The 20,755-nt window shown below is 36.0% G+C and overlaps 1 protein-coding gene across 1 annotated transcript in view; it reads left to right on the top strand.

Annotated features, from left to right (window-relative positions):
* The window catches only part of LOC145683121 (tyrosine-protein kinase Dnt-like), a 554,239-nt gene that overhangs the window by 416,342 nt on the left and 117,142 nt on the right, over positions 1–20,755 (top strand). Inside the window, exon 3 of the mRNA XM_081754483.1 lies at positions 10,754–10,860. Within this exon, the coding sequence (XP_081610609.1) occupies positions 10,754–10,860 (107 nt within the window). The remainder of the gene's footprint in view (positions 1–10,753; positions 10,861–20,755) is intronic.

The following is a 20,755-nucleotide window of genomic DNA, read 5'->3' as shown; positions in this document are numbered from 1 at the left end:
TGCATTGTGCCACGTAAGTTCACCCCAGCTCAGGCACAGAGGATAGTGAATGTGTGCCGACAACTGCTGCAAGACATGTGTGATGTGCGTTTTTTGAAACGGGTTGTTACTCTTCACGAAATGTGGGTGTCTTCCCGAAATCCGAATGTGCAAACACAGTGGTTGAACAAGAGCTAACTTTAAGAACAGGCTATTAAGTAGAGCCGTTTCGAGCATAAAATCATACTCTGTGTATGGTGTAACTACGGCAAGATAATTCAATTTGAGTTCGTTCCTAAAGGACGTACTAGGAATGCTGACCTTTATTCCGAACAGTTGGAGCGGATGTAATCTGCACTACGCCAAACGTATTCTGTATTCTTGAACCGAAACTAATCTGTTGCAACAGGATAACACAAAACTACACTCGACTCGAACAACACAACAAAAAGTCTGGAACTTCGTAACATGAAACTGATGCCACACCCAGCATATAGTCCTGATTTATATCCTTCAAATTACTACCTGTTTCGGTCTATGGCTCTGTTCACCAACCAGCAAGAGCTAGAAACAGAAATGAGTGATTTCTTTTCCTCTAAGGACAAGACGTTGTATCGACATGGAATCGAGGAACTGACAGGGGTGGCTGCAAACAGTTCAACATGAGGGGCTATATTTAGAATGCTAATCTACTTCCATTGTATTGTACTAAATTAGGTATGATGTGTACCAGAATATTGCAAGATTTAGGATTCATTCTTATTACAATATGTCAGTATTGTCTGTTCCATTTATTTTTAAAGAAATCCTATGTAAATTTAAATTCCTCGTTTTAATGAAAGATATGTTCAAAAACTATCTAGCAAAAATATATTTAATGATTTGGAAAACCGAAGTACTATAATATTGGCGCCGAGTCATGAAGCTTGACCTAGATCTACCGATTTCACCACCCAATAGAACACAAGGGTGTGTTCCAGTCGTCAACCCCCACCCATCAAATTTTGTCAGTGTCGTCTCTCGCGCTACACGGATAACATCTCCCTAGAGTACAGTGTTGTCGGATTGGCGCCAAGTTCCGTTTTGTTAATTGTCTTTTGTTGCGTTATATTTTCGTTGTTACTATTCGTGTTATTGTTACCGTTTTAGAATAATAGTTACAGTTGGTTATTGTTGCGCAGTGTTATTATTGGTAATTTTTAAATACTTTTTAATACTCATTTATTATCTCTTCAAAGTTTGGCAACATTGTTGGTTAATTTCAGCTGTTTGACGTTTCCCCAAGTGTGCGCTTGAGAAGCGACTCCACGAATTGTACCGAAGTTTTCCGATGCATCGGAGCTCAAACAAAATATTACTGTGATTGGTTTAGAACCCAAGCCTCACGACTGGGCGCGAGTACTATAATCCTTTTAAAAGTAGTCTCCTTGGCAATGCAAACACTTCTCGCATCGGTTCCGCTAAACTTATTGTTGGAACGCAATTTTTGGAATGGTGAACAACCGTGCCATCGCGTTCCGCATGATGTCTTCTCTTGACTCAAATCGGATCCCTTTTTAGTGGCATTTTCAGCTTGGGAAATAACCAAAAGTCATATGGAGCCATGGCGGGTGAGTAGAGAGCTTAATGACACATGGGAATGTTGTGTTTGGCGATGAAATTCTGAATCAAATTTCTCGGACATTCTCCTCATGACCAAATTTTTCTTCAAAATTGAATGTACCGATCCGATTGAATGTTTTCTCCTTGGGCAAACTTTTGGCAAAATTTGATGCAATATCGCTGCTCAAGTTTTCATGTCATTTTACAAAAAGACTTAAGAGGCCTCATCCCAGTGAAATTAAAATACCGCTAATTTTACAGTAATTATGTGAAATCTTCAAATAAATAAGAGATAATTGAAATGTGGAACAAGAGCGCCCTAGACAATATTATATTGCGTGAGGTACCGTTATCACAAGTCACCTAGTGGCTTTCCGTTTTCAGCCGTTTAGAAACGCGTAAAATAAATGCCGATTTTCAAAATCGCTCGAAATCGAAAGCAGATAAGGGAGTCGTGATAACGGTATCTCATGTAAAATGTTATTGTCTAGGGCGCTCTTGTTCCACATTTCGATTATCTTTTATCTATTTGAAGATATCACGTAATTACTCTAAAATTAGCGGCGTTTTAATTTCACCGGGATGAGGCCTCTTAAATCCGACGACCGCTCACTACACGTCTTCATTCATTGGCCGACTGCTAGCAACTGATGCTCTCTGCGTGCGGGAAAAGAATTCACGACTGCGCGTGAGTGTCTCTTCTGCATCTACACTAAAAAGAAAGTCTCCTGCGCTTCATTAGTTTACGCGGGGGAAAAAACAAGGTTCGATACTTTTTGAGTATATCTCGTATATTTTAGTTTGTTATTTAGAACTTGTATATTCACAATTAGTCAAAGTATTCCAAGTTATTCCCAAGGTTTTCTTTATAATTATTTGACATACAAAGCTTTCTGAAACTTATTTCACAAACCTGTAGCGACAAAACTTATTGATTTTTTTTTCTTTTTTTTAGATTCGCCACTGAAAATGACTATATCATGGTCTAAGAAATTGAGCCTTGTCAGGTCTCATCCTTTTAAAGTTTTCTGAAAAGTTGTGTTAGTGATTCTAAAATCTAATAACGCAAAATTTATGTTAAAAAAAAAAAACCCTCCGAAAGAGATCACATCGGAAACAACAGTGTCTATATAGAAAAGTTGACAATCACTAAAGAAAATATCATTTTCTGTTGTTTTTTTTTTTTTCTTTTTTTAGTCAAGAAAGCATGAGTTGAGAATTTAGTAAAAGAGAGAGGTTTGGGAGGGGGTGAAGAGTTGAGAAGGGAAAGCTGTCATAAAGCCAACCATTTTTGTGGTAAAGAAAAGAGAGAGAGAGAGAGTTCTTCTCGAGGAAATGAAGTGACATTTAAGACTCTTTCTATTCCAACAACGAGAAGAATAGAAGAGTTTCCTTTTCGTCTCTTCCGTCTTTTTCATCAACAACAGAAGAAAATCGATTTATCGAACTGTGTGAAGTCGAACACAGCATGTCAAAGTTCTTTCGTTCGATTGCGATAACAAGTTGTCTGTAAACGGGTCTTTTTGCTCATTTCATTATTATTATTATTATTATTATTATGAATCATCCAGTTTGTGTTACTTTCTTTTTCCTTTAATTTTCATCCAAATAGAAAAAAAAAGTTCTTCTTTCTTGTTGATTGCTATTCAAAATGGTTATAACATTTCTGCATTTTCATTTTGCATTGGTTTTCTAACTGAAGACATGATAACATGTGCCAATCATTCCTTTGTTGTTTTAGCCTACGTTTCTTCTTCTTGTTCAGCTCAACCATAGGTTGGTAGACAACATGGAAATTTTAAAACTTTTCTCTCCCTTGGGAGAGCTATTTTATACTTTGATAAGGTCTCTTCTTCATAACTGCTTCTAGATATTCTATCCTTGGTCTTCCTGTTTGTAGTTTTCCCTCTATCAATACAGTGATTCAATCGGAGTGCCAAATAAGATGGCCAAGCATGCTGTTTCTTCCTTTTCCTATTATCTTCATAATTTATCGTCCTTCATTAGCTTCCTTTAGTAAGTCTTCATTCTTTTCCTTTCGGTCCATGATATGCGCAGCATTTTGCGCCAACATCACATTTCAAATGCTTCCACTTTCGATATTTCAGCTTTTCTCAGTGTCCATGTCTCTGACCCGTAAAGCGCCACGCTCTATACTAGAGTCTTAATAATTTTTTTTTTCGAACGTCCAACGACACATTTCTTGATGTTAGCAGCCCTCTTTTACTATTGAGTGCTTGTTTAGGCTGCGCTATTCTGGAACCTACGTCTTTTTCACTTCTTCTGTCCGAGGATATTAGACTTCCTAAATAGGGGAACGTCTTCGATTTTCTCTCCCCCTAGCCATACGTTTGCTCCTTCCTGTCCTGCTCTTGTGTACTTCATTACTTCGTTTTTCTTCTTATTTATCTACATTTTGCGCGTTTTTGCACGTTGTTTTACACAGTTTGTATAAATTCTTTTTTCCTGTGTTGTACACACATGTGGCAGTGAAGCATCGATACCACTTTTCTAAGTGAACTTTCAACTAAATAATTACATATCTAAGGCGTTCCAAATTTGTCAAAGTATACAATATAACTAGTTCTTACACCGAACCTCCAGCACATAACTCACTGTAACAGTGATGGAATGGATCGTGAACTTCGTGACCTGTGACCTGAAAGACCAAGGTAGTCAAACCCACGACCCACCAGTCCTGGTGACCTGGACAGACCCACGACCTAATATGGTCAGATATATCCATGATCCGAACTGACCCGGAAGAACCAGGAGCAGTCAGACCAAGTGACCCAGACAGACCTATAATCCTGAGTTACTCTGAACAAGACGGACTCATGACCTGGACTCTCCATGACCCAATGTGATTCAGATATACCCAAGATACGGATTGACCTGGAAGAATCAGAGACAGTAATACCCATGACCCACCAATACAGGTGACCCGGACATACCCATGCCCCTGAGTTTCCCGGTGAACAGTACAGACCCATGACCTGAAGTGACCCCGACGGACTAATGACCCGATGTAAGCCAGAAAGACCTATAGACCTGGACACTGACCCGGTATAACACGGAAACAAAAAGTCGTCATACACATTGATAGATTTAGTGAATAAAAACTATTCGCAGCATTTTAACAAAGAAAAAGGGATGTATAGTAGTGAACATAATCTCTATACAGCTATTTTTACTGCAATTGTTCATCTGTTTTCGCGCACAAATATTTTCCCAAAACTTTGGCTTCGAAAATTGTGTCTTCTCTTCATCTTTCTCATCACGGCAAGCAAAATTATGCTTTTCACACACACACACACAAATATATATATATATTGCTTTAAATTCTTCTGTAGAGGTAATAACTGACAACAAAGCTGATTCACACTTTACCCATACAGTGTTTTTAAAAAGACCATTGCCCTGTAATTTGAGCCACAAGTATGTTGTTTTAATTAGCCGCAACATTAAACAAAATTTTAAAAAAAGTAAGTAGCAAGAATGAGATAGTTATAAATACTTTAAAATTAACGCAGGATTTGGTATTTTAACAAGGATAACTCTCTCCATAACCATTATATATATAACGACACATACTTTAGTCTCTAATGCGTATAGAGTTACACTAAATATTTTAGTCACGCGATTACACAAAACCTAAGCAGCCAATGGAATTACACAGATGCCCAAGAGAAAGTGTGTGAAGTGTGTGTATGTATATGTGTATGTAGAGAAAGAGAAGGGTAATACATGTGAGCATGTGTGTATGTATGTGTGTGTGTGTATTTTGGGGAATGGGTTGGAAAGAAATGTAAGGGGATGTGCCAGAGTGTCGTAGTAGCGAAACGTTAACACACAGCAGCTGTTGAAGTAAGCGGAGAAATGGGGTCAAGAGCTATACGACATACAGACAGCTGTAAATAACCGTGTTATGCATAATGCAACAGATCTCTCACTCTCGTATTCTGCATTTACATTCATTACATGTGTGCTTCCTACATTAAAACACGGAACACAAAGCATACTATATATATATATAAAGGATATTGTGTAGTTCCACCGTCCTGAGACGAAACGGCAAATATTGCACTACCTCATTTGTTGAGCGTTATCTATATTCAGCAAATGAATACAGACTTTCTGCGTAGTTTTAACAAAACATTTCGTTCTCTTTTGTTGATAATTTTCCATTGTTTTAATCCTCTAGTGGTTAAGTTTTCTTTTTTAAAAAATCCTACCTCAGAGTGTGATAAGAATATATGACCATTTATCACGTTATATTTTACGTATGTCGATATGATGCTGTATTTGAAAATAAGAAACTTTCTAACATTATTGTTGTGTTTTGCATTAATAATTTTTTGGCGAAATTGTGTGACCTACATTCTAATTAGTATGATTTTTTGTTCTCAATTCAGATATGAAGAGGAAAACTCGCGTGACCGAGTTTTGCAAATGGTTGTCACAATATGAGGAAAAGTATTGGTACCAACATGTTTCCTTGGGGTACTCTGTTGAATAATGTTAATAACGTTAATGACAGGTTTTAAAGAGGAATTCTAATTGCTGCATAAAAAAAACACGCTTTTATGTCAACGGATGTGTGTGTATATATATATGTATAATGAGAAGGACAAACTCCTATATGGAAAATATCTGCAAAGCTTATAGAGTTTTAGTTCTAGAATGGTTTTGCAAAGATATTTGAGCGAACCCTATACCGATGGATAATTAACCACATCCAACCCGTAATCTCACCTTATCAACATGGCTTTACACCACACAAATCAACAACAACAAACCTTGCACTTATCACAGAGTTTATAGCTCATTCGTTAGATGTAGGATGTCAGGTTGATGTAATATATATAGATTTTGAAAAGGCGTTTGACAGAGTCAATCACAAAGTACTATTGCATACGATAGGTGAATATAATTTTTCTTCTCCTTTGATCAAGTTCTTTTCATCATATTTAAATAATCGTAAACAAACTGTTACCTACAAAGAATATAAACCAACTGATTATGTTGCATAATCTGGAATTCCCCAGGGCTCTAATCTAGGTCCGTTATTGTTCATTTTATACATTAACGATCTCCCTGATCATATAGTATTAAGTAAAAAATTGCTGTTTGCTGATTACCTCAAAATCACTGTAGGATAAAGACCATCTATGGCTGTCTCAATTTACAACGTGATATGGAAAATATTGGTAATTGGTGTTCTTTTAACAAACTCAATGTAATCAACAAATGTAACAGTTTATTGTGTACCAGAAACAAAAGTGAAATAAAGTTTAATTACTCAATGAATCAAATCTTGCTAAATAGATTAAATTCAGTCAAAGATCTTGGAGTTACATTTGATACGAAACTGACATTTAATAACCATATTGAAAACATAGTTAATGAATCTCTCAAGATGTTAGGGTTCATAATTAGAACTGGAAAGGAATTTAACAATATTACCACATTAACAAAAATTTATTATTTCTATATCCGATCAAAACTGGAATATGCTGCTGTGATCTGGAACCCATCACAACAGCAATACCAATACCAACTGGAAAAGGTCCAATCTAAATTTATCAAATACTTGACGCACAATAAACTGTAATCCATCCATATTGTGAAAATTATCTAACATTAATAGACAACTTCTGTATCCCCACACTTGAACAAAGGTGTAACATGATAGATCTCTTTTTCTCCATAAAATAGTACAAAACGAGTTTAATTATACGGATCTCATATCAACACTAAATTTTCATGTCCCGACTCTTAAAACTCATGATGGTAGCTCTAGCCTGCTCTATTGCAAAAAAGCAAGGACCAGTGGCGTATTTAGGGGGGCTTCCGGGCTTAAGCCCCCCCCCGAAATCTTACTTACTATAGTAAAGTATATGAAATATCTTGCAGAATTTTCACATTTTCCGGCAAAGTCCCCCCCGAAAGTTAGCAAAGCCCCTCCCGAAACAAAATCGTAAATACGCCACTGGCAAGGACCAACGTATTACCAATCTGGAGAATGTGTTCTACTTATAAAAAAATATGTATCGAACACAAAGAAATTGACATATGTAATATGAACTCTATGTTTAAGAAAACTATTGTAAATGTATTATGTAATACACAAACACTATAATTGGGCTTATGCCTGTTGTGTTGATGGCAAACAAACAAATAAATAAATATTTTTATGTACGCCAAGAAGAAAAATAATATTAAGGAGATGCATAGGCACACTCACGGAGGTGGTTCACCGGGACCGGGACCTCCTCTTCCAAAATTCGTTACTAGGCACACAATTCCCACACTTTAGGGGCAGCGGTGACTCAGTGGTAGAACGTTCAACTCTGTGCATGGGGTTCCTTGTTCGATCCCAGCTCGCTCCAAGTAGAGCTTGCGGTAGACAAACACCATATGCGTGGTTTTCTTCGGGGTTCTTTCTTTTCCTCCTACTTTCTTCATTCCACGATTTCATTCATCATCACCGTCTCCTTCAGCCTAGCCGGCATAACTATGGGACGTAGAACTGAATTATTTCATTTTTTATCTACACTTTCTTAAGAAAACTACAGTTGCTCTAGGAGGAAAATGATTGATGTACTTTAAAAATTTGATCTTACATTACGCTTGTACTCTCTTTTCTTATTTAAAAAAATGTGTTCTGAGGGTATAGGTGGTAGGACTTTAAAGTTACTTATCATTTTATTGGGTGTAGAAAAATATCAGTCTCATATGACATAGACGTAGTAACTACTAGTGGTGGCACCCCTCCTCTTCCTCCAACACAAATTTCCAGATGCATGCCTGAGGAGATGGGTAACAATTTCGGTTGGACATGGTACAGTGAAACCTATCAACTTGGCCACCTCTCTAAGTTGGCCACCTGCTTATCTTGGCCTAGTTCGTCTTGAACCTGAATTTTCCCATAAGACATTCGTTACTTATTACTCTGTAATTTGGCCATCTCTCTATTTTGGAAGTTGGCCACATTGAAGTAATGTTTACCCTATGATGATAATGATAAATTTACCTGCGTATCTTGGCCACACAAAATACGGTTTTGTTATTTTTCTTAACTCTTTCGTATTCCCATATGAGAGGCAGATGTTCTGTATTTGTGACTGAAGAAAAGAAGCAAGTATTCGCGCGATTTGCTCTTGGAGGTCAATGCCAGAACACTACCCTGATAAAGGGGTGGTGAAGGAAGATGTGAATAAGAAAAAGCACGTACAGGAATTCAGGAAATGGTTGTACGTATTTGTTTACCCTGTCTGCTTTTATCAGCTCCTCTCATCAGTGGGGAGCTCTAGTAATGTCGGAAAATTCTCAAGGTTAAAACTAACCATCTGAATTGTCAACTATTGGCACCTGTCGGCTTGTCAAAAGATAGCGGAGTTTTTGAGATAGGAATTCCCTCAAGATTTTCTCAAAACATCTTTTCCTTCGATGGAAACACTTCTAGCTCATTAACAAGAGGTAGTTAACTGCAATATTAGAATGTGCATATCTGCCAAAAAGAATAAAACAAATACTTCTAGAATGAACCACCACTCAGTAACAACTAAAAAGAAGTCACATAAATTGCATGTGAATTTCTTAATTTATAACAGCTTTTCTTGTTTTCAATCTGAATAACTCAGTGTGCTATAATATCAATTTCAATAAACTGCGTACATACACTTCTATTTCATGATTGTGTTATTGTGTTTTCAATCCGAATAATCCAATGTACCAGACTAGTTTTCAGGAAGAGAAAGGGATGCACATATATTAAACATACTACAGTAATATTTTCTAGTACTGTATATTTTTGATTACTCTATATGCATTATTTATAAGTAGCTACCGTGCCACTGCTTATTAAAATTTTACAATAGAGAAATACTAGAAATCCTATTCTAAAAATGCACCAATCACACTTGTTTTCTGTAAGTTGGCCACCTGCCTAAGTTGGCCACTTTTCGATGGAACCGATGTTGGCCAACATAGACAGGTTTCACTGTAGTTAGAAGCTAAAGCACTCAACTTATATTGTGGAGGGTTTTCGGTTCAGTCCTAAACGCTGAATTAGTGATGGATAACGTAAAGGTCGTAGATTTTTTCGCTTGTGTTTTCATTCTTTCCCACTATCTTCAAAACGGCAAGAAAGTACGAAAAATTATTTTTTTTACACAAAGATTCAGCATTCCATAGCAATCTTTCTCCTTTAGCTCCAATTGAAACTGGTTACTTCTGGTTCAGAATATTGGATCTTGTAATTTTGAATTCTACATTAATTTAACAATGTGAATGGGGGTTGCGGTGGCTCAGTGGTAGAGCGTTCACCTTCGGTGCTTGGGGTCCCTGGTTCGATCCCAGCTCACGCCGTGTGGACTCTGTGGTGGGCAAACAGCGTGCTCGTGGATTTTCTCGGGGTTCTCCCGTTTCCTCCCACTTTCTTCATTTCATTCATTTCTCATAATCACTGTCTCCTTTAGCCTAACCGGCATAAGCGTGGGACTTAAAGATTTCATTTCATTTTTAACAAAAAGGAAGAAAAGCTTCAGATAAAAGTTGAAACAAAGACATGTTTATTGATGGCATTATATCTATTTCCCGTTTGTAGAGAATCTTGTTGGCATGCATTATACATATAGTGAAAAATTCCATATATGTTGCCTATTTCGTTGAAAATGCCCTTTATTCCGTTCCTAATAAGTAATATCAAAAATCTCACAAAATGGATTTTCTCACAGGTTGGCACCACTGTCAGTAAGTGAATAAATGTCCCACCTTAGACTTACTGAAAGATGGCAACCCTATCGCTATGATGCAGAGAATTTGAAGACGAGTCGAAGGCTTAGAAGGAACAACTAACTAATCCTTGTAGCTAGAAAAAGTGTTTTTCTGAGAAAAAGATCAGAATTTGTTCATCCCACGTTGATTATAATTATGTAAGTAATTATGTATAATTATGTAAGTGTTTTGCCATTGCGGTGAAATAGCGTCAATGCTAAAGACTTGTTTTGGAAAATTTTGAAATTATATTGAGAATTTATTTGTTAACACCCTGAACTATTCACCTTTATTCTAGTGCCAGTAGATTTCCATTGATGTAGTTAGTATTTTGGTTATGTAATTTTTATGTGATAAGGTATTAAAATTTCTTTTTTCTCTCGTCTTTCAGCTCCCGTACACAGTATCGATTGAATATAACAACCATTTGGCAATGAATCCACCAGAACTAAATATTCCAACTAAAGGAGTGATACCAACCACTATTCAAAATTTTCAGTAAGTACACTCTTCGTAATATTTAAATAATACTGTACTGTATTTAAAGCATTCAATGAAGCGATATTCAAAGATGAAACAATCACCAAACGGTACGCGTACATTACATTAAGCAAGCTGAGCACAAGGAGGAGATAAGTTATCTTCTTCCTCTTAAAAACCACAAACGGTTATATAAATAATTGCCTCGGACGTAGGTACATGTAGGCTACAAATGTAAAATTGTCTTGTGTATACCTCACAAGAAGGATTTTGATATGAAAACTAAATTATCCACGTGTTATCAGTTCCTACGGCTGGTCGCCATAATGGCTGATCACCGAAATAAGTTCTCATACACTAGGAAAAGTCTTATGGCAATAAAAAAGTATAGTCGTTCGTTCCAATAATAATTGTTATCTTTTATTCCGCTAGGATACATTGGTTATTTCTTTATGGGTGTGTGTAAGTGTAAGTAAAACACTAAACTCAGTGGTACCAAGTTAGCCATTTTGTGGCTGAATCTAGCTATCTTCACATTCTATTTAACCAGTAAATTGTTTTTAGACGTAGTTAAACACTTTTGTCAACTGAAACTTTTTTTTAAATTAATGAATGTAAAATAAAATTAAATGTGACGTCCGTCTGTTTCCAGTAGATTAGTGTTTACTTTTATTTCTTCCCTACAGTGTATCTTATGCATCTAATTTGTATTATTCTTGGTTACGTAATACGGTGTAAAAGCAAATTATGATTTGGATATTTTGCCTTCCAGCTGATAATTTGCATATTAGTGATTAGGGGATGTTTTAGCTAGAACTGTATACTTTTAGTGTTTTGCTCAATGAATAGTCGTTACGCTGCATATTAGTACTTCGGAGATATTTTTAGCCAGGGTCATGTACTTGTAGTGTTATGCAAGGTAAATAGTGGTTAGATTGCATATTAAAATTTCAAAGGTACTATTGTCTAAAACTGTACCAATTATGTGTTGTGCTACATGAATATTGCATACTAGTGCTTAGGGGCATTTTAGCTAGAACTGTGGACTTTTAGTGTTGTGCTAAATGAATAGTGTTAAATTGCATATTAGTGTTTCAAAAGTATAATTAGCTACGACTGTGTACTTGTAGTGTTGTGCTAGATAAATAGTGGTTAGATTGCATATTAGTGATTTGAGGATATTGGTTAGGGCTGTGTGCTTATAGTATGCTGCTAGGTGAATATTGGTTAAATTGGCACAATAATGTTTCAAATATATTATTGGGTAGGGTCGTGTACTTAATATTATGTTAGAAGAACAGTAGTTAAATTGCATATTAGCGCTTCGATAGTATTATTGACTAGGTATGTATACTTGCAGTGCTGTGCTAGATAAATAGCGATTAAATTGTATGTTAATATTTCAAAGATATTTTTGGCTACGGCTGTGTACTTTTAGTGTTGTGTTAAATGAATAGCGGTCAAATTGCATGTTTGTGTTTCAAAGATTTTATTGGCTAGGGCTGCGTACTGGTGGTGTAGTATCAGATGAATAGTGGATAAATTGCATATTAGTGTTTCAAAGGTATTGTTGATTAGATGTATAGTGGTTAAATTACGCACACGTATTAGTGTTTCAAAGGTATAATTGGCTAGTGTTGTGTACTTTAAGTGATGTTCTAAAAGATCAATAGTGCAGCCATATATAGCCAACATTACCGCAAAAATTAGGAATGTTCATTGGTGAAAGAGCTCAGGGAATATTTACTATCTCTGGTTAATGTTGCGAGCAAGGCGCTCTGTACATATCTGAAATATGAATTAAGGGTTTCAATAAAGTATTTGACTTTAGAACATTAGAAAGAATATTACAATCTTATTTACGTAGATTATATATATATAGTAAAACCTCTGAATAACGGACACCAATGGGACATTAATTTTTGTCCGTTATTCAGAGGTGTCCGTTACAGAGAGGTTCAGAAATTTAATTTCTCACAACGGTAATTGTATACAGTGAATTCATTATGTATGACCGTACAGACCGTTCATATTGAAATACGTAAAATTCAATATGAAAATACTCTATTTAGTACGTATTTGAATTACTGGGAGGGATAAAGAAGAAATTCATTTTTGTTAAATAATATTATTACTTGGGGGATGTGTTAATATATTCGTATACCGATACTGCAAAATATAATGCGTGTATGCTAATTTTCTTAAGTACATGTAATCACTCTGTAAGCATTTCTCATTTATTTCAAATTCTCAGAACCTTCTCAAAAGATGCGTTAGGAACCAACTAATCGGCTAAACTCTTTTGTTTAGCGAAAAAGGCATACTTTTTCCTCTACAAGAGTAATAAAACATTAGCAAATGTCATTTGAGAATCCTCAGTACGGTTGCGGAAGAAACATGTGTGTGTGTGTGTGTGTTTGTGTACTGGAGCGGTATCTTCGTTGGCGAAATGGATGACAAGGCATATGGGAGTGCATATGTTTATTGACCCAGCCCCAGTCACTAAGAATATCCTCTTAGAGACAGTGAAAAAGGAAGCCGGGAAAACTCCAACCCAGACTTGTTCCAGTATCATCAGTAAAAGAAAAATGTTGCTTGTCCCAAAAAACGTAATAGAGGAAACATTGCTCGTTGAAAATGTTATTGTAAAACAAACAACGTTTGTTTTGTTATCTATGAAATTGTCGAGAAAGATGCAAGGCCCAGAGGCAAAAGGACTAAATTTGTTAGGGAAGGGAAGATATTTCACGTAGAATTCTTGGCCATACGACTGACCCTGCATGAGTGTTATCGCGTATTGAAGGTTTTTTTTTTAGGATTTCCACCAGAAAGCAGTTTATTGACACCAGAAAAAAGAATAATTTCAAGTTCAGTTTGAAGCTGTTCTGTTTGATGGTTCACCAGGTCTAGACTCATGATAGATATGCTTGTGAGGAATGATATATCGTAGAACCGAGAATAATTCCTGTCCGTTATGAAGAGGTTATTGTAAGGTCTGGGGGGGGGGGGAAGGACTGTCCGCGTCCGTATCTGAGAGGGTCCGTAAAAGAGAGGGTCTTGTTCCATAAGGGAACATATATTTTTGCAGGGACAAAAAAATGTGTTCGTATTATAGAGGTGTCCGTTATTGAGAGGTGTCCGTTAAGGGAGGTTTCACTCTCTCTCTCTCTCTCTCTCTCTCTCTATATATATATATATATATATATATATATATATATATATATATATATATATATATATATATATATACACCCTCCATTCCAAAAGAAACCGAACTTTTGAAAACAAATAGTACCACTAGTGCCATCTGTTGTAATATTTTACCGATAGATGGCGTAGTCCCTCATTGACAACTGGTATAAATGTCATGACATTTGGATGCACGGCAACAAAGTTATTGCGTTTCAACTGTCAGTGTGTTGTGTACATCGGTCGGAAAATGAGTTTCAAACAACGAGCTGCAATTGACTTTTGTGTTAAACTGGGTAAAACTTTTAGTGAAACGCGCCAAATGCTACAAAATGCATATGGTGATGAGTGTCTATCCCGTACGCAAGTTTACGAGTGGTTCAGGCGATTCAAATCGGGTAGAGAGACGCTGGATGATGACGAAAGATAAGACCGTCCCAGAACCGGATTATCGGAAGGAAACATCGAAAAAGTGCGTGAATTCATCAAACATAACAAACAATCGTCGGTGAAAGTTATTGAAATGGAATTAGGTATTCCTCAAACAACCGCATACCGCATTTTGACCGAAGTTTTGGGCCTTAAGAAGGTTAATTCGCGGTTTGTACCACACAAACTCACCGAAGAGCAAAAAGTTGATCGAATTGCGCATTGCAAAGACGTCGTTAAAAGTGCTCGGCAGGATCGAAACTTCTTGAAATCGATTGTAACTGGTGACGAGACGTGGTGTTTTGAATATGAGCCCGAAACAAAGCGGCAAAGTGCTGAATGGAGAGCGCCGGATGAAGGAACACCCAAAAAAAGTCGCTTGGTGAAGTCAAAAGTTAAGGTGATGCTGATTTGTTTTTACGATTCAAAAGGAATTATCCACAAAGAATTTGTTCAGCCCGGCCAGACAGTCACTGGAGAGTTTTACTTGGGCGTCATGAAGCGTTTGCTGGCAAGAATTCGTCGTATTCGGCCCGAATATCGCGAAATCGGCAGTTGGACTCTTTTGGACGATAATGCACCATCACATCGTTCGCGACTTGTAACTGAATTTTTGGTCAAAAATCACATTATTCGGTTGCATCATCCGCCCTATTCACCAGATCTCGCTCCGTGCGATTTCTATCTGTTCCCGAAACTGCATTTGGCGATGAAAGAAAAGTAGCACGCATCGATTGATGCATTGAGAAGGCGACGACCGCCGTCCTAAAGACCATTCCAATAAAGGACATGGAGAAGTCGTTTGACAACTTGTTGGAGCATGCAAATATGTGTATCGATGCAGAAGGGGAATACATTGATTAATAAAAATGATTTGTTCCAAAATGTACATTGCTTTTTTTGTTTTTTTAAAACGTTCGGTTTCTTTTGGAATGGAGGGTGTATATAATAGTAAAATTTCTGTTTGTTTATTATTAAATTCTGTTAGATATAAATTTAGCCACAATTTTACGTTTTCAGTCATTTTTAGATATATTCTGTGTCATTTAGTTATTCTCTGACGGCTTTTGTTGGCAACATTGATTAAACTGAAGACAATCTTCTCCGTTCAACATGTAAAAGTAATAATAGTAATAATATAGAGATGTGTTATTTTTACCAAAATGCTTGATATACGTTTAGGTGAAACGTATAGAGTACACGTATAGAAAAGAGAATTTCAGGTCTAGATATATCAATACTTTTACCTCCATACAATTAAATTTATATTTTTTTATTTTTTTTTAAAAAAAAGATAGGAATTAAAGCTGCGTAAAGAAAAGAAAAATATATTTGTGGAAGAATTAAATTTAGAGAAAAGAAGCTTAAAACTTATAATTACATGCTTGAAGAGATTTTTCAACTTTCGTCTTTCCCTCTGAGTCTTCTTTTAAAATGGTTCAAATACTTAAGTCCTGATGTTTTTTTTCTTTTCCTTCTTGGTCTATAACACTCTTACTGTGAAATACAAACATGCTTTTTATTACACTCCAAAATGCCTTTTTCTCAACATTCATACATGAACTTAATGAAAAGCAAGGTTGTAAACATCTGACAGCGTGATCTTCCCTCATGACTTGGAAAGCATACTCTTTTAATCAAAAATTTTAATTTGTTGAAAATAATTTTAAAATCTGAAACGTTCTACAGTTTCTCTACACGGACACGGCCCGTTGAAATATATTTGGCTCAATGTAATTGCTACATCTACGGTTCAATCACAAAAGTCACGAGGTTTTGGTTTCCTTTTGTATTTTTTTTTTAGTTTAACGTCTCACGATTAAGCACCGAGGCTAAGGAAGACGGTGATGCTCATATTGGTAGGTTGACGAAAATGGAAGGGAACGGGAAAACCTCGGGAAAACCCACGCACATAGTGTTTGTTCATCACTAAGCTCATTTAACGGGAGCTAGGATCGAGCCATAGACCCAATGTGCCAGAGATAAGCGCTCTATCACTCAGCCACCATAGTTCCACCATGAGATTCATTCAGTGGCATCTATCTTTAAGAATGGACTATATCTTTTGGAAGTTATTTTGTTATGTAATGAGCTCGTATGTAATTTTCGCATTCACCATTTCCTACAACGTACTATATGCATCATACACAGTAACAATATCTCGTCTGTTCTCTGCTATATTAGCTATAATGTAATATACAGAAAGTACATCAAAATTTTCTTAAAGCGGGAAAACATTGTTTGCTTGGCAACATTGATGGAGAATTGACTGATTTTTTTCTTTCCTATCTGAAGTTCTCGAGGCGAGAAACGCCGACGAAGAGGAGTTAGACTCAGGAAATGGAAAATTTATGCAATTTGGTCTTTTGCCATTGGTTTCACAAACTGAGAAACTTCGCCGTTGATCGCTAGAGGATACTATAAGACGAAGGCGAAAGAACATAATGTCACGATGGATTTCGAAGTGAAAATCGAAAAGTTTGCTCAAGAATCAGCAGGGAAAGATTGTATTCTTTCCAGAATGGTATTCACTGTCAAGTTTCTTTACTGATATTTTTCATATGTTACGTGTTTCAGTACTTGTGTTTGTTTTGACATATAACACCAAATAGAAACAACAAACACTGTATATAAATTTGTATATATGTAAAAATATTTCTATACACGAACACAAGGAATTATCGAGCTTCTTCCTGACCCAAGCCAATGCCTTAAAACTCTCATTTAATTGAACTTAAAATAAGTTACATTTCATAAATGTAGCACATCAGCTTATCCAATTTAGTCTTTGTGTTACGTATACCAATGTTATATTAGCTTGTGATCTATTAACATTTGCTGATCTGTTTGTTTATGACTTAGCTACATTTGCCAACCTAATAGTTCGTGGCCTATTAACGTTTAGTAGCCTATTATTTGGTGAGTTTGCTGACCTATTGGTGAAATACCAACGTTCGCTTATCTATTATCTCGTGACTTACATTTGCTAGCTAATTATTGGTGATCGATCTATATTTGGTTACTTGCCAACGTTTGCTAACCAATTCTTCTATGGACTACTTCTTTACCAACATTTTCTATCCAGTTACTTAGTGACCGGAAACTACCAACATATACTAACAAATTTACTTTGACACACCAACGTTTGCTTACTAATTATTTTATAACCTATCAATGTTTCCAACATATGCTCACCTGTCAGCTGGTGATCTACTAACATTTATTAATATATTGGTTGCTGACTACCAACATTTGCTAAGCTATTAGTTGGTGGCTAACAACATTTGCTGGTCTATTAGTTGGTAAAATATAAACATTTCCTAATTTATTAGTTTGTAACCTGTGTTTGTTAACTTATTACTAGTAATCTACCTATATTTGATGATCTCCCAACGTTTGCTAGCCAATTCTTTATCTAACGAACATAAACATCATCTTCACAGATATAAAGGTTGAGCATGGATCCTATTCAAGCAAATCCAGTTTTAATTGTAGTTATGAGGCTTTCAAAAATCCATGTCGATATAATTCTCCTACTTAATTCCTGGTCTACATAAAAGTCCTTCCCCAGAGACTTTTGCGTTGGATCTGTATTAACTACAATTTTGTTTTTCTATGCAAATGACTTTCCCACCTCAAACTTATTACCCACATGATCTTTGGTTTCTCATTGAATATGTTTCTTTACCCTCCTGTTTATTGGAATCAAGGTTGACTTATAACATTGTATTGTTAGAACGTCCGTCCGTCCGTTATTTCACAGATATTCGGCCTAGTTCGTCACTGGACTCAACAAGTAAGCACCTTCACGGAAGAGCTCCTTCGTGGCTAAGCGATTAGCGTACATGCCTTTGGCGTGAAAGACCCGGGTTCGATTCCTGGCGGGAGCTCATGTGGTTCGAGTTCCACGTTAATCAGTAGGTCTCGTCTCATATAGCCTAGCTGCTGAAAAAGACGTTAAACTTAAAATTAACTCAACTCAACCTTCAAGGAAAACGGTAGCTTTAATGTTTCAAAAATCCAGAATATTCCCTATATTTTATGCAACCTGTATATCAGCAAAGTATTGTTGGTTGCCTGTAGTAAAATGATGAATTGCTCTTTCTGCAAGAATATTCATTCGCCTTTTATTTAGTTTCATGCGATTTTTTTTATATTATTAAAATTACTACTGTGCATGTATAAATTGTAAATGTGCCACAATCAGGAGCTGATCTAGAAGCTAAATACCGGGGGAACCAGCCAGAACCCAGACGATGATAATTATATCAGAAGTTTATTATAAACTTTCAAAAATATATAAACAATAGCTTAAATTATTTTTGTCACCAAAACACTAGGGGACTTAGCCCACCGGCTCTGGGCTAGATCCACCATTGGCCACAATTACTCTTAACTTATATTCACAACTGAGTACTTCAACGTTTATAAGAGTATGGTTCCTTTGCTCTAAGTTAGGCTCAAGCATCTGTACACAACCAAATATAAACACTCTACTTACTCAAGAGGTATTTATTACTCTCCACTTCCATATTCCACAATAGAATTTCTGTTATTAATCGTGCTCTAACTAATTCTCATATAATCATATTAACAAAATGAGAGAAAATGATTCCACTACATGAGAGAACATAAGAGATTCCTTGAGTCCTAACCCATCTTGATCCGATTGCAATTCAACATGATTTGTTTGCACAGAATCTAACTTAGCAACACATATTCAATATATAACCATGTGTCATTATTCCGTAACATAACATGTCGGTACACTTGTAGCCCAACAAATATTTTGTTTCGCCGTCTGTACTAGAGTAATCGAAGAAGCTTAAATAATGATAGTAGCTTTTAAGATTCAAATTATAATAATTTAAATACTCTTTTTTTTTAACAAAATATTGATCATATATCATATCTAAAGAAAACAACAGTGGTTAAGCCACCAATATTAACATTGGTGTCATTCACTGATCACAGAAACCTACTTCGCTTCCGTATTTTTACATTTCATTGTTTTATTGGAACAAAATTAAAATAACAATTAATTGCTCTTTATGTCTTGAAGAAAAACGACTGAAAGCTTTCATAATATGGGTGTGGAGAAGAATGAAGATAATTAGCTGGGCCGAGCGGAAAACGAAGGAGAGGGTGAAGGAGAAAAGAACAATTTTAGATAAGAAGAGGAAGAGAAACTAGTTGGGACATTGGCTAAGAAGGTAGAGTGTCATGAGGGACGTGCTAGAGGGTATGGTGGCAGGAAAGAGAGGGAGAGGGCGAAAGAGACTACAATTAATGGACAATATTCAAACAGTAAAATCGTACATGAAGACGAAGAGGTTAGCGAGAGACGGTGGAGAATGGAAACTTTTTAGTTGCGGCAAGTGACTTGCCAATAATGGCAGAATACTTATGTCATGTCTTGAAGCGTGTTCACCAAAAAACATAGCATATATCTTTCTTCCTGTTCTATGGGGCAGAACTGTTTATTTTTATATTTCCATTTATGCTCGGGCTATTAATGTTAAGAAATTATAATTTGGTTGCCTACAACCTCTTTTGAAAAATTAAGTACAAAATTTTGGGAAGTATAGTAATGCTAGAGGAAGGTATTGTATAAAATAAATGTTCAATCTGAGTCTAATGCTCAGTTTATGATGTGACAATATTATGTGGCGCCAAAATGCATTGTGCTATATGAAATTTGGTTTCTAGTTTAACTTAGTTTAACTTTTCTCTGCGATAAAAGTCTCTATGAAGCTTGAAGCTATAGCATTTGAACTATTCGAGCTCTCATCAGGAATCGAGCACGAGTCTCTCATTCTCAAGACATGAATGCTAACAATGTAGCCACGAGAGATCTTCACGTAGTGTATGAATGTGGAGGACATAGTAATTTATTGTCAGAACGCTAAATTCTGGTTGGAATGGTTTCTTTGTTCGATTTCATGGCGTAAGAATTTGTTTTGGACAACGTTGTGTTTGAGAGTTTTTCTTTTCACTTTGTCATTTCATAGATCCTTTCATACCATCTGAGTTTAGTTTATTATCTTTCTTCTTGTAGTTGGTATTAACTCTGTTTCCATTATGTTGTATTTTGCTAACATTAATTGGCCTACTTTTAAAACATGTTATATTGACAATTGATATTAGAGAAGAAGGTAGGTAGAAACGTAGTGAAGAAACTTGAAAATTCTAACAAACAATAATTAACTATTAAATTAGTTATCTAAAGCGAAATTAAAATATAGTTTTAGAAGAGGGTAATTTTCTTATTTTTCTCTCATGCAGCTCGAACAAG

This window comes from Thermobia domestica, chromosome 4 (assembly GCF_964235325.1).
Source record: "Thermobia domestica chromosome 4, izTheDome1.hap1.1, whole genome shotgun sequence".
NCBI lineage: Eukaryota > Metazoa > Arthropoda > Insecta > Zygentoma > Lepismatidae > Thermobia > Thermobia domestica.
The sequence above is the reverse complement of the archived record's forward strand: the minus strand, read 5'-3'. Positions and strand labels throughout refer to the sequence as shown.